Source organism: Lagopus muta, chromosome 7 (assembly GCF_023343835.1).
Source record: "Lagopus muta isolate bLagMut1 chromosome 7, bLagMut1 primary, whole genome shotgun sequence".
Taxonomy (NCBI): Eukaryota; Metazoa; Chordata; class Aves; order Galliformes; family Phasianidae; genus Lagopus; species Lagopus muta.
Window position 1 is genome coordinate 34,726,701 of NC_064439.1, and position 15,636 is coordinate 34,742,336.

A 15,636-nucleotide genomic window follows, 5' to 3' on the forward strand; every position below is an offset into this window, starting at 1 on the left:
CAGAACAGTCCTGACATCTCATAAGCCTAAGGGTGAATAGCAAGAGATTGTTTTTGATAGTTATAAATATTCAAAAGACATGCAGACCATCTGCTTTCATAATACAGGTAAAGCAAGACTGAAATGGTGACTGCTGTATAAAAATGGTTCTTTTAACAAAGTCTTCCTCTCCTCGAAAACTATAAAGACAGATGTCAAAAACTGTTTACACAGGGTAATCAGGAGCGTGCAAAATGTAATATTCCTTTTACACACAGTGCTTGCTAAAGAGATTTTTTTTCTTTTTCTTCCCATCTGTGTGTTGCAACACATTTCTACAAGTTAAAAACATTTTTTCAAACAGAGATCTCATGAATACCCAAAAACATGCTATCTGGTTTCTGAATGCTAATTAATTTCAACTAAGGAATCTGATTTTTTTTTTCTGTAGGAAGGAATGCATGCTTCTGAAATGGAGCACTTCAACAATAACAGCCACTGAAAACAGAACACCCCGCAAGTTTAATTTTGCACTAGTTTGACACTGGCTATTTTCACAACTGTTTTGCATTCAAACCCGCATCTGCTAAATCTGGCTATAAGACACAAGCAGCTATTCTCCTGCTTTTCAAAGGGGATTTTATTTATGTTTTACTATTTATCAAGATTTCAGTATAAAGCTTTGTAACATCATAACGGTTTTGTCAAATGATAAGTAGAAGGTACCTTGTCTTCCTAGCAGAATATGAACAGTGCTGCCCATAAACCATACAGTCAATTTTCAGAGCTGAAACACTAATCTTGACAGTAACCTTTTAATATATTATATTAATGGCAGAGAGCTGTTAAGCACCTTTTTTTATAATTCTCAATAAAATGAACATTTACTGAACAATCTGTCAAACTACTGGCTCAATTTTTGAAAGCCAAACTTTTAAGGCTCTATCCTATTTTCTCTGCCATAAATCCTGCCCTTTACATCAGCAGGATAGCATGTTCCAGTCCTGCAACCCTAACATGCCTTAAAAAAAAAAGGAAAAAAAAAAAAAGAGTCTTTGTCCCTACACCTAGTTTGAATAGTGATAAAGTTGCAGAGCAGAACTTCAAGATTTGGGTGGGAGGAGTGATAAAAGGATTAAAGGATAGAGGAACTTTGGTTCCCCAATTTTAGCTCCTATTACTGCTTTTTTGTTTGTTTTGTTTGTTGGTTGTTTTCTTTTTGTTTGTTTGTTGTTGTTGTTGTTGCTGTTTTTTTACATAGAAATTGAAACATCAGTGTTAAAGCTGAACTCCGAGGAGTCTTTCCTTCTCATGAGACTTCACATTAGCATTTTTCTGATGAGAATGAACACTCAAACACCAATTGGATAACATAAGATCACCCCCAAATGAAAGATTTTAGCCTGTCTGAGCCTCCGCCAGTCCACATACTGCAAAAACCCAACCAGGGCAAAACACTGTTCCTATGCTCTACTACGGCACAGAACCATCGCCTGCCACCTCTAGTAAAACCAGACCTGTAGCTCAGAAACATGCAGCCACTAGCTGCGGTTTAGACAAGGAATCACAAAAGAGGCAGCTTAATTGCAGATGAAGAACAATGTTAAATTTGCTGGTCCTTTACCTTGAACCCCCTTACTTGTTAAAGTAATGCAAAGAAATTTGTTGGCTTAAGCTCTATAAACGTGTAGAATAAGGGAAAAAAAAATTACACAGATGGACAGAGCAGAAAAAAAACTTTTGTTTGTGCCTTTGGCATTGCACTTGGATGGCTATCTGACCTCTATACTGCTGCCAGGGTCAGGAGAATTAAGGATCTGCATAGCAAATGCTGGTCATATAAGTTAAAAACTGCCTAAAGGTGTATTTTAAATGACGACAAAAGCTTTCCTTCCAATATACAAGCATTTTTTTCCTTCTTTCTCCTGTCTTTATATAGTATAAATGATTTCCTCCTCCTTTTCTGTCTCCTTATGTGGCCTTTAAGAATTCTAAAAGTACACTTGAATATAAACATACAGCTGCATTAAATGTGATGAAGGAAGATTACAAAACGAAGATTCTGAATAAACCATATGTATATAAATATACCCCCCACCAAAAGATTTTGAAATACAGAGATGAGGATTCAGCATCTGAAAGAACTGATCCTTGCATTAACGTTTGCCATTTGGTAAAATAAATTCCTAGTTGTTGCAACATGACCAAGCAGCTTTCTCCCAATATTTTCTGAGCATCTCCCACAGATGGATATAAATAAAACTCAAACAAGAAACCGCTTCCAAAGATACTACTCTTACACTTTGGATAAAACCTTAAGAAAGAGAAAGACAGGTAGGTGGGAAATGTTAATTCTGTTCAGAATTGACTTTTTACCTGCTTTACAAGCTGCATGTCATAGTGTCCTACACTTAAAAAAAAAAAAAAAAAAAGGAAAAAGTCGTAAAGTCTTAACCTCCTCCTGTAAAAGATAAGGAGATGTAAGGCGTTTTAGTCTTCACCGTCAGATGTCCAACATGAATCTTTATAAGCATCCTGATTTTTATTGCCCACCTTGTAAATGCTAAGTACTTAGTAGTAAAAATATGGATAAAACTTAAAATGTAAAATAATCAAAATTTAATAAGTTAATTCTTGGTTTAATTCACTGAATGAAAATATCCCTGTGCTTTGTGGGGTGTATTATTATACCCTAAGATTTTGATTCAGTGGTGTCTGCAGGAAAAGCTCTGAAGCCAGAGAGTTCCATGGGTAAAGCAAGCACTACCCATTTTAGTCAGGAATTCGAATGAAATACTTGTAGGAAATAACTAGATTCCTTTGTACCCGGCTGTTTTTACTTAAACTGTGAATGCACATTTTCAAGTGCCTGTCCATGTTACTCCCAGTTTGATGCCCATCATCTTGGGGTACAGAGGCAGATTTTCTGCCAGATGAAGCTAACTCCACGAAGCTTCAACCATGGAGAGCGCTTTGAGTCCATGGGACCAGAATTGAGCTACTCCAGGGTAAGCTTCAACCCTCCTCCCCAGCCGTGGAATATGACGACAGAGACCTTTCCCTCAAGCATTTCCCTCTCCCAGCTGCTGCTTCTGCACTACAGTGGCACAGTGCAACATGGACAAGGCAAATCAGCATTTCCCATACAAGAAAGAAGGCTGGGATAGGTGGGATCTTGGAGATCATGGATTAATCCGGTGGAAAACTGAAGTAAGTTGCACCTTCCATCTCCCTCTCAAGTGGATTGCTTTTATTTCTAACAAATCTCTTTTAACCAGGTCAGAACCAAACTGCTTCTGACTTGTTTCCTATCTGGAAAAGACAATCCTAATGCACATGCTTCCAATTGCTATCCTAATGCAAATGTTTTGTGTGGCAGGTGACATTTTAGATCTATTAATGCATTAAACATAGCTTTTGGCACACAAAATATTTCCACAAAAAATAAATCATACATTTTCCTGATAGAGATGCAGATAATCTCTCTATCTTCAATGAACCACAATGGTGATTTTCCACTACAGTTTTTGTAAAACCCTGTTCAAAATTGCCTAGCATTAGCCACCATGTTATGGAAGATTTCCTTGCTGGGAAATAGGACATGATTTTCAGCAAGTCTCTTCTCGGATTCCACTGTTCTGCTAGGCAAAGCATCAGATGTCTGGCATGAAGTTGAGCCCTAAGGCATAATGTCCAGACAAGAAGTCATCAGACTCAGTAGCACTAACAGTTGTCTTGCTCAATTTCTTTTGGTGTTTAGGATAAGTCTTTTCTTTGATCTCTTTTCCTTTTCCTACAGAAGATTTTGCAGATTTTTAAAGCCAAAAGGGACAATTCTGAGCATTTATTTGGACTCCACATAAAAACAGACCCTATAAGTTCATTCAGCAATTACTGAATTCAGCTAAGTTACCTGTGGCTGAGTTAGAGTAAACATCAGATAACGATCTGAAAACTTCTTGTGCTGAATCTTTCACCACATCCCATGATAATCTGTTTCACTTTTTTTTTTTTTTAAATGCATGACTAGCTTTTAGTTTGCACTTTATTGATTTCAGCTCCCAGCTTCTCTTATGCCTTTGATTGCTTAAATACCCCTCTAGTGCCAAATGCAACATCCCCTGCCTATCTTTTGTTTAAAGGAGTGTCAGATTTATCGTTTCAGGCTGTGTGTCACTTTATGAGCCACCTGTATTTCTGATTATTCTTAATCCTACAGACTCCAGTTCTTGAGGATACATGTTAAAAATACATGAACAAACTTTGTTGCTCTGGGAGAAAAAAGAAAAACAAAGAAAAAAAAAATACCGAGAAAAAAAGGAGTTATAGCATGAAATTTGCTATGGATTCTTAACTTCTGCTTGGTAAAATCATATGCAGGTGATACTTTAAGCAGCTGTGCTAGAGAAGGTACTAGTTTATCCTCTGCATTGTGTTGCTTTTCACTGACAAGAGTTTGTGAAAAGTCTAGATGCTCTGAAGAGTACATAAAAATATGCAAAGCTTGATAATCTTGAAAGAGAAATGTTCCAGTTAGCTTCTGTGTGGAACAGGCACGTGCACTTTGAGGTTCCATTCATTCAAAAATTATCCTAGATAAGGTTTTGCACACAAATCTCCTTACCAAATGTGCAGAATTGGGCACACAGCTTTAAAAGCCTGGGGACATACTAGCTGGCAAGTATGTTATAGTGGGATTTTATTGGGATACACACAGAAATACAAAATCCTACAATGCTGAGAGAGTACAGATATACTGATTTAAACACACACACACATGCACACACACAAGGTAAATTAAAGAACTGAAATCTCTACATCTAGAAGGGACAAAAACACTGATGTCCTTCACTGTATCATAGTTTTTCACCATCAAAAATTCCATCCTTCTCTATGGTAGCTTGCTGAAAAGTAACAAATCCCTTGGAAAGATGGCAAAAGCAGGAATAGGTTTGACTTTATTGCAGTTCCTCTGCCTCCTAGCACATTGGTAATCACAATATGATTCATAATCTTATTTCACAAACTTACAAAGAACTGCAACTCTCAGTGTAGGAAATCTCTGTACTTAGAAAAATAAATAAATAATAACCTAGAAAAGCAAAGAGATATGAATATGCGAGGAAAGTCTTTGAGAGCTTTTCATGTGCTCCCATTCCTGAGGAAGAGAATTCTTTCTTTTTGACTCTGTTATTCCAGTCCTGGAGTGAGGCAGGTCTGAGGCTGCTGCTGTCCTGAAAAACCTGTCCTCTGATAACTGCTGCGAGGCACCAGGGGAACCTGATACTGTTTGTGCTGTTCTTGCAGTGTCCAAGGAAAGGGAGACAAAAGCCTCCCTTGCCTTAGGTTTTCCTAAATTATTATTAATTAAAAAGAGAAGAAAGGCGGGGGGAGGGGGGAGGGAAATGAAGCAAGCTTTGAGAGCTTTGCTCAGGGTCTTTTTGAAAAACATGTCTCTTTGCTTTGCTTCTGTGTTGTGATTAGAGCCAAGAACTGCATGAGTCTGCTCTAATAAATTGAGAGGTGCTCACCCCTTGGTACTACCTCTCAATAAGTGGGTCCTGCTTTACTCTCATTTCTGTCTGCTACCAGAGTATTACAAATTCAAGTAGTTTTCTCCAGATGGATCTTTATGCCTACACCGTGTGCCCTGATGCAGGCATACCTCAGCTTTAAATCTGCTGACAGCAAAGTTCCAGCACCTACAGAATTTGCTCAGCTTTTGGGTAGGTTTTATAACCACACTGATATCCGTGCCTCCCACCACCGCTAGTAATAACTGAACCAGTTGGGGAAGGTCTCTGCAAACGCATCGCAGCAGTGATTAAGATGTAGACATACGTATCTACTTGCCCCTTAAATAGAAGGCTTAATTGGTGATGTGGATAGCCATTTCCTAATGGACAGAAATTAAACTCCATTTAATTCCTGAGCAGACACTTCCAAGGCACAAGGTTTACCACACATTTGGAGCGGGGAGAGGGGGGAGGAAGGAACGAGCTGCACGCACGACTCTCCCTACCTCTGACAATCACCAAGGAAAAGCAACATGAGGACCAGAATGGCATAAGTGTGGCAGGTGTGAATTGACCTGCACTGGCAAAGCTGTGAGCTGGGAAACTTGCAAATCACATGGTTGTGCAATACTTGGCTCCAGTCAGCGCTATCATGTTTTTATAAAAAAAAATAAAAAAATCTTAAAGACATGTACATCAAGTTAAGGGATTAACTGTCAAGTGACATTACTGAAACAGAGACAATATATTTCTTTATTGTTAATGAAATTCAGTTAAAAGTGAAGGAAGTGATAAAGAAAGTACTGTATTGTAATGTATTTTACATAAGAACGTAATATAGAAAGGGAAATGCAATTAAATCTTAATGTGGACTTTTTTATTTTTAGTTTATCATCTGGTTTACATTTTGAGCCCCTTTGCAGCAGTAAATTATGCTGGCATTTCTTAGGGAATAGCTGCCATGTTAATTTAGTTTAATAAAATAACTGACAGAGAAAAGGGGAAAAAGAAGCAAGAAGAGACAGTACCCCCCCCACACACATACTTCTCCTTATCTTTAACTATGTATTCAAATGCTTTCTATATGAATTGTCCGTGGTCCAACTCCAGCACCATGTAATAATACAATACATTACAACACAGTACAATACAATCTTGGATTTCTGTAGCGCCCTTCATACAAGCATCCCAGGGTGCTTTACAATCATTATGAGTTAAAATTAAAACTGAAGCACATACAATTCCTAATAGAATCGTTTTAAAAATGCTAAACAGAACAAATAACTTTTAAGTCTAGATTTAAAAGTCCCAACAGCCAGAGCTTTCCTTACTTCAATTGGCAATGAGTTCCGAAGCTAGGGAGCAAAGCGACTAAAGGCTCTCTCATGTTATGTTAAAGGATCTCTCATGTTGTTTATACTTGTGCAGTACTCTGCAGCCAACAATTTGCCAATAGGAAGAACAAAAAGACTTATTTGCAATCTTGCTTTAAAGAACATTGGAAGAGTGGCTTGTTAACCCTCTAATAAACTTATGGAAAGAAAATCAGGGTTTGCACTTGGCCATGACTTCATTAAGCAGCACGAATGAATGAATACAGAACTTTGTTTTATGTATATATATATATATATATATATATACATAATAAAATAAGAACACCACAGCAAATATTTATGATGAAAGTTATTCTATATAGCATTCTCCAGATCACCAAGAGTGAAAGCAGAAGCTGAGTAGGGCTCAATCAACAATGCGTGCCACTTACAGAAGAAAAAAATGATCTGAAGAAAACACTTTGTGTTCCTTTTTTGTTGTCACTTCCCTAAAACTTAATGACCATATGATACAGACAACTGCTTACATGATGCAGTTTGCAAAATTGCCGAACTATAACATCAAGTCTGCACATGAAGTGGGAAAGATTGTCACAGAATTTTTATTCCCTTAAAAAAAGCATGACTTTTGTACTTTGTCCACATGAAAACTTAGTCCTCCATACAGCTGACTCAAGGGGAAAAAATAAAATGATGAAATCAACACTAGTCCCATCTCAATACTGGACTTCTCCTTTTCAGGAGCAGAAACACATGACCTCATGACAGCACAGTCAGTAGTAAGATTGACACGTTACAGAGTTCTCTGCACTCAGAAACTGCACTTGCTTGAGAAGCATTAAGTGCTGATCTCATAATTGTTTTGAAAAGGGACTTTAATGTTTTCAGCGTTGCTAAACTGAATGAAGAGGCAGAAAGAATATGTGTTTTAGGTAGCTGCTACCTAAACAATCTGATTGATACAACTACAAAAACAAGAGCATTTGGATGTATTTAAAGAACGGCAATCAAAGATCAAAAGATTAAGCAATATGACTTTTGAACTCAACTCACTGTCCTCAACAGAAACACAACACTAGTGAGGTCAACAAAGAGCACATGAAGTGTATCTATCAGATATAGAGAAGTTATTTTTAAGATTGCATGCAAAAAGAAGAGTTGAGTGTCCCGAGAAAATCTTTAAAATCAGTATACCTCTAAGGTTCACCTTGTGGGCTTCCAGCACCATAAAACCAAATCCCGCTACTTGGTCTCATGGAGGAGCTGCAATGGAGCAGCCATGCAAGGCCAGCATCATGATCGAAGCCCATTCTCCCCCATCCCATCAGTAACAGACTGTATCTCACTCCAAATGCCCATCCTATCAGGATGACTAAAAATCCTGGGCACAAATTTTAATAGTTAATTGAAAACGTTGTAAAAACCTCAATACCTCATCAACTGAAAGAAACATCAGAGGGAATGCTCTTGAGCATCTGGGGGTGGGTTGGAAAGGACCTGCCTGCCAAGACCTGAGCCCAGGCCCTCAAGGATTTACTTCCCCGAAATAATTAATGACATCTTCAAAACCTAAAGTACAGTAACTTCTAAAGTAGAAAAAGGAGCTACATTCCTTACTGAGGTTATTAATTACTAGGTAGGGGAAAGGGGGGAGGAGTGCAGGCAGAAGGAGGAGATGAAGAGAGGAAAGAAGGGAAATACAAGCAGCAAAAAGCCCAAGTACTTGGTCTCAGGTCTAGGCAGGCAAAATTGAAAGGGGAGGGCAGAAACCACCTTTCAGTTTTGTGAAGAAAGAAATAAAAAATGCTCACAAAGCATACAGATTTTGGCAATTCTCAATAGCTCATTCCTTGGTTATTTATAGGTCTGGAAATTTTAATTTTAGTAACAGCAACTTTTTTGGTTTGTGATGGGGGTGGATGTTCAGATTGTTAGAAAAGCAGCCAGGAAAGGTGAGAGGATTTCCATATCTCTATCATGCTGCTTGTTTGCTTTGACCGCCAGGTACACTCAGATCAGGTAAACTGAGAAACACCGATGTTGCGAGCAAGATTTCTTCCTGGCATGCCTGCCAGATCACATAAAGCCTGCATGATATCTGCATAAAACAGCATGCAAATTCAGGGCAGGATATCAGAACAAAGAGCAAGGTATGTGATATATATCGTGCCCATGTCATATGTCTGCAATCATTCACTACAGGATGGAATTTTGCTCAAAATGCAGTCAAGATGTCTATATTTATCACAAGTACAGAACTATTCAGACTTCAGTATCATACCAGTACTTGTTCTGTGGGTGCATGCATTTTACAGAATATATCCCTCCCTGATCATTTACTGCAGAATTATGTAAAAGACACTGGGGGGGGAGAGGGGAAAATGATTACAACACATAAACATTTTCAAAATAAAGAATAAAACTATATGTATAAATTACTGTGCACATAGGTATCACAGACTTTGGATATATTCCACGGAAATATTCATGTCTCCAACTATATTAAAAATATTTATCTATGAGATTTTACTATACATCAGTCCTGGAATTTCTCTTCCATAATGTATTGGCTATTGTTGCCTTGAGAGTTAGGCTAGGTATGGGGAATTTCAAAGGACGTGCAAGATAGAAGAAAAAAAGAAAAGCAAAAATGAACTTTGTGTTTTGGGACGTTATGAGGGAAGACTAGTGTACCTTCCCTCACAAGTACTTTTACAAGGTTTTGATAAAACAAAGAAGTGAAAATCTCAAACCTGTTAGCAATACTGACAGCAATCATCCTGAAAATCTTTTTGTAGAAAAAAAAAAAAAAAAGGAGTAAGATAATATCAGTTGAAAAGTCAATGTCATTTGATCACAGCCATATTCTAAAAGCGCTACCCAGATACTAATTAATCTCTACAATCTCTTGTTTGGTAGATGAATTGTTATCTCCCTCCTTTGGAAAGGTGACAGGAACTCAAGATAAGGGGTACATCAAAATCTTCAAAATCACACCAAAAGCAAGTTTGTTCCAGAATTATCAAATTAACTTCCAATTTTTTGTGTGCATGCGTGTATATACATGAACGCATACACACATAAAGAGAAAGAGAGAGAGAAAGATAAGTCAGTAAAATAATAATGAACCCAAAAAAACCCTTATTAATAACAGCATAGACAGGGTCTGTAGTATTTCAGTTATTTTAGCTGTAGTAGTAATAGGAGACTTCAGCTCCAAAACCCAAAATGGAGCAAAACTGTGAAAAGTTCAAAAATATTAGAACTAAAGCTGAACAGAGAGATGGTAGGAGTATCATTAAATAAGTGCAACATGCCTGATCACATAAGAGCAGCTCCAAAAAGACTGAGGTAGAACACAGCTTCACTGTAAGGGGCCAAAAATAAAAATTGACGGTAGAACAACTTCTGTATAACTCTTTAGAGGCTAGAGAACAAAAACAAGAGGGATACAAGATCTTAGCCCCTCATGAGATGTACAGGTTTAACGGAATGCATAAGATGGCCCGAAACAGAGCCCTGGATTAAATTCCAAGTTGCCTTTCCCCTTCAAAAGAGATCTGGAAAGGAAGCAGAAACAAAGCTAGCCATGCATATCAAACACAGGAAGTCTTTCACTCAGCACTAGCATGTGCTGGTAGTCTTTAGCAAAAAAATCTATAAATCTGAGGAAAAGCAGCAAAACACACTGCAGCACATAATCCAGAAAAGATTCAGCTTTTCCATGACAAATCTGTAGCACTTTTCTACTTTGTTTTCCCCCCAAAAAAATAAATAAAATAAAATGTCTCCTGACTTACGCTCTCAATTTTACGGCAGCTGAGAGCTGTGCATTTGCTTCAGCCTTTCTCAAGGACTCCAATTCAAGTCAATGGGGATTTCCTATCATGTGGGCTCCTACAGCAAGTGGTAAACATGACCATCACAGGGTGGTCATGGCAGCCTCAGAATGAAACAGCTGAAGTAACTTCAATGGAGCCTGTCTATTCAGCGCTCCTAATGGAAGAGTCATAGTGGTATTTTACTGAGGAAGGCATGAAGTGTTTATATCTATACATCCCAAGGTTTTAGTGTAACATGAAAAAAAATGGGAAAAAAATAATTAAAAAAAATCACTCAAGTAGAATTTGGCATTAAGCTTTCTAGAGGTTTCCTTGTTGCTGTGTATTCAAGACATTTAATATGTCTGTGCTAGAAAAATATTTTGCTCAAAATTTTTGTACTTCGTAGATTATCAATATTCTACATAAAAAGGGCAATTTTCTAATATAAAAATGCAAGGTGAATTAAGAAAACAAATAATTCTAAGTGAGAATGGTGACTTTGTCTTTCATGCTTAAACTGGGCTCCGCAAATGCCACGCAATGAGCACACCAGCTTACATACTCTCCAACAAACCCATTCATACCTACACAAAACGAGGTACTGCTAATGACAGTGACAGAAAATGATAACTAATCTCATTTCTACTTTAAGTCATTTTTCTGTGGTTAATAAATTATATCCATAACAGTGTTAATAACTTATGGTACAGTGCCATTGCACTAGTTTGCATTTGTGATGAAGCACTTCATATGGCATTATCTATGCCCATGTACACATGAGGAGAGACCACTAGTCTTCTCTTACAAGAATCTAATGCTGGCATTTTGACAAATCCTCTAAGAACTCACTGCCCTCCACCTTGTGCTTCTCACCTCTGATAGAGCAGCACAGAACTGCGGGCAATTCACAAACTTGAATATATTTAATAAAACAGGCATTTTTAAACCTGCCTTTGTAGGAAAAATATACAATTAGTTATTGGTTAGGAAAATACAGGAAACATTCACATCAATTTAGTCATCTGAAAAAGACACTGTTGGACCACATCTTCCCAGAGGGAAACAGGAAGATTTAGATCAACTGATGGACTTTTGACCAAGCATTTATTCTTCAAAAAAAAAAAAAAAAAAAAAAAAAAATTATTATTAAGACAAAATAAATGTATTTTAATTTAACGTGACAGATCTTTAAAGAAATGGACTACCAAAAAAAAAAAAAAAAAAAAGAGAACAACTTAAATTCCTAAGAAATCCAACCACTGCAGCACCAGTAGAGATAAACAGATGATAAAAATACTAACCATGCTTCAAACAGCAGAGAAAAAAAAAAGACCTCACATCTTTAAATACATTCTTTTGCACGCATACACAAAACAAAAAAAAAAGAGTGCAAAATAATACACAAACATCCTCAAATCAGCATCCTGTAATTTGTGGTTCTGGTAATTTCAGATGCTGTCTTCAAGTATAGTTATTAGGCAAGGTAGTTTTTGTCCATTAAAATTATGATATTAAGAAATATTTTTAAAATTATTTTTTAAAATAGTAATTATTGAATTCTCTCCAATAGCGTGATACTGTCATGAACAAAGCATTTCTTTCAAAAACTGTTCTTCTGTTTTATAAGGGCATCATCTGCATAGATACATAAGTTTTCTACATGAAACACATGCCAACATATGCATGAAATATTCCATCTCTACACAATTTACTGGCTTTCCATCAGTCTAAAGTAAAAATTAACCCTAGAATACCAAAATTGAGAAAAATACCAAATTACATGCAGACACTGTGAGATAGAAGTGCAAAAGCTCACATGCTTTTATAATAGGTATGAGCAAGATAACTTTGCAGACGTATCACTAGAATGGTTTGCAACCAGTGAAGATAATTTTGATTATTTCCACTTCAAAACTTTCTATATTGGAGCCACATCACTGAAAACAATCTAACCATAGGGGAAAAGAGAGTGATGGGAAAACAGCCTGCTAGTATATCTGCTGGAAAAAACAGAGAGTCAAGTCCTCTATAGATTAACTGAAGTCTTTCAGAAACGACAACTCCAATATTCCGAGCAAAAGAAATAAAATCTCCATAAAAATAACTTCACTTCCTTTTTCCTCTCCCTACCACAATTTGTATCATGTAGTTGAAATTCTCTACTGCACCACAACAAGGTACAATTTAAAATCTAAACGGTAACAGTAAAAACAAAGTTCCCACCACAGTATCACTGGCTTCCATACTGCGTAGAAAAAGGAGTTGCTCCCTCATGGCAATTTGACAAAACAATGACAAAAAACAAGAATATGAATAAAGCTTTAAGGAAGCATTGGTTCAATATTTAACAACGCATAAGTAGATATTTCATTTTTTGTTTAGGTCTATTTTGATTAGAACTAATAAATGGCTGATTTTCCTTTGGTTGTTTGCAACAACAACAAGTCATCCAAGGAGCTTTATTTTTTATTTCCCTCTTATACAGCATGCCAACGACTGTCTCATTTTATGAATTAGCATTTAAAACTATTGCAGGTTATCTAACAAGCATTCAGATTCAGTAGTACTTTTGACAGCAGTAAGTAGAGAGTCTTTTAACATCTTGAACACATGTGCTTGAAAAAAGTAGTTACATCAAAGCAGTTCAAAGACTGAAGACAAAAAAACAGTTAAAATCCAGTTTGCTGTGAGACAATTTCAGTGTGGTGTAAACAGCCTTTCACGACTCCCCATGGGAAACGTTGTAAGACTATGTTCAAAATGAATCAAGCATATTTATAAAGATCATGAAGTGGTCAAACGAATTTGCATTTTTGGCAGATTCGCTCCACAGATACTACTTGCTGCAGTCTGTAGAAATCTCAAATCTCACATCAGTGTTGCCGATAGTGCTTTATTATTTATTACATGTTATGCTAAGTACCTGTGAAAGGGGACATTCCTTGGCCAATGAACTCTGGTTCATATCCTTCAGTAAGTCCTTCAGAGCATTTCTTACTGTCGTGTGAGACCACTGTTCAGGAGGCAAGTCTTCTAGTTTAGGGCAACTATTTGAAACACAGATTAGAAAAGGGATTATTACAAGATTGCATCCTGCTGCAGAACATTCCTTTAAGACAGACAGATTTCATTTTGCGCATCAAGCAGATGCATCTGGAGATTGCTCTCGGTCTCCTGATTGTTCCGATTAGTTAATTACTTTATACAACACATCTGCTGTATTGATGCATGAATTATACATCAGCTGCATGTGGCGACTATTTTTTCATGTTACTTCTACCTTCCTGCTCTGATGCGCTTGGTAAAACAATTTAAGGTGTAATGCTTTCTCACGACTGATCATGAAAAGCATTAATATATTAACCATTTTCTCTTTTTTTGTTGCCACGAAATTTAAGAAGCTAGACAGCAACAATAAGTGTGAGCAAGTCATTCTTTTACAAAATGCACACAGATGGTACTGTTCATGATATGCAAAAATATTTTTCTCTTAAGTAAACTTTATGTAAAATGCCTTCTTGTAATGCATCATTTAATTGACTAAAATGCAATATAGTTTTAATGAGATATCCAAAGAAAATCTATGTATCAGAGCTATAAAAGTTTTCTGCAATAGTATGCTGTAAGTTAAAGAATTAGGGTAACTAAAAGGGAATTTAGATAAGCCTTTGTACTTAGAGCACACAGCGCAGCGGGAGTTAAATACAAGCAACACTAACCAGAAGAGCAGAAAGTAACAGTTCACTTCCCAGAGCTGGTATTCAACTTACCTGTGTAACTGGATTTTCAGTGTGACCACATGATACACATCTTGCAGCATGTCTGCTACTGTAGCATCAGGGGCATCTGTCACATAGGAAAGTGGAACTGGATTCCACTTTCCAACCTGGATAAGCCCTGTGGGATACATATAAATATACATATTTATTTATTTATTTATTGAAGGGGAGGGAGGGCAAGAAGGAAAGAAAAAAAAAAAAGTTATTTACCCGTTAATTCTTAGGAGCAAGAAGAAATATCTAATTTTAATAAGGTCATCACTTTTGTTTCTAGCCTTGGAAATCTGGCACAATAGATCATCCGAAAAGCAGCTCCCCAAAATTCAACCCCACTTGAACATCACCATGGATGTTTTTTTATCTATATTATGAAATTATAGAAATGCATTACAGTAGAGAACCTTTTAATATGTATAGAAGCATATTTTTCTCAAGTACCCATGAATTCAATAGGACATGATATAATAGCTCCCAGTCTTAATAAATTATAAAGGATTTTGCAAGGACTGAGTTGAAAATAATAATCGTACTTTGCAGTCTATAAAATGACAATGAACAAAATAAAAGAAACAGAGCTGAATATTCAGTCATAAATGCAAGTTGACTCTCAACAGTCCATCTGCTCAAATATGCTTTACACTTCCTTGTGGATCCTCAGTGGAGCAGATTATTAAGGTCAATAAGCATACTAATGATTCAGTTGAAGTCTTTTTTTCTTAAAAAAAAAAAAAAAAAAAAAAAAAAAAAAAAAAGAAGAAAGAAAGAAAAAAGAAAGAAAGAAAGAAGACTCCACCTCAATATTCCACATGAACAAACTATGCATTAACTAAACAAAAAAATACATTAAGGAAAGAAACAAAAAGATGAAGATAGAATCTGCTAGAAGTTTAACAAGTGAAACTTGCATCTCATTCCTGAAAGAAATCCTGCTTTTCCCTAGAGCCCCTCTAACACAATTCATTGTACAATTTCATCACCTTATTTACCTTTAGCTTGGGCAGCAGAGCTGTGAGAATATCCAAGGGATAGCAATGCCATTTCGATCAGTTGGTTGAACAGCATGTCCTTCCTCACCAGCACAAATTCTGCATGCTCCTCCTTAGAATCGTACTCAATGGCATTTTCATAATGTTCCACTACACAGAAAACTGGAAGCATACTTCCTGTAAAAAAAAAAAAATAAATTTCATGTATTAAACTGAAG

At 36.6% G+C, this 15,636-nt stretch overlaps 1 protein-coding gene across 9 annotated transcripts in view; it reads right to left on the bottom strand.

Moving 5' to 3' along the window:
• The window catches only part of SATB1 (SATB homeobox 1), a 90,303-nt gene that overhangs the window by 48,924 nt on the left and 25,743 nt on the right, over positions 1-15,636 (bottom strand). For all 9 annotated transcript variants that reach the window (XM_048950610.1, XM_048950609.1, XM_048950608.1 and 6 more), the window contains 3 exons: positions 15,419-15,595; positions 14,424-14,550; positions 13,577-13,700 (listed from right to left, as the gene is read on the bottom strand). In XM_048950610.1, the coding sequence (XP_048806567.1) occupies positions 13,577-13,700; positions 14,424-14,550; positions 15,419-15,595 (428 nt within the window). The remainder of the gene's footprint in view (positions 1-13,576; positions 13,701-14,423; positions 14,551-15,418; positions 15,596-15,636) is intronic.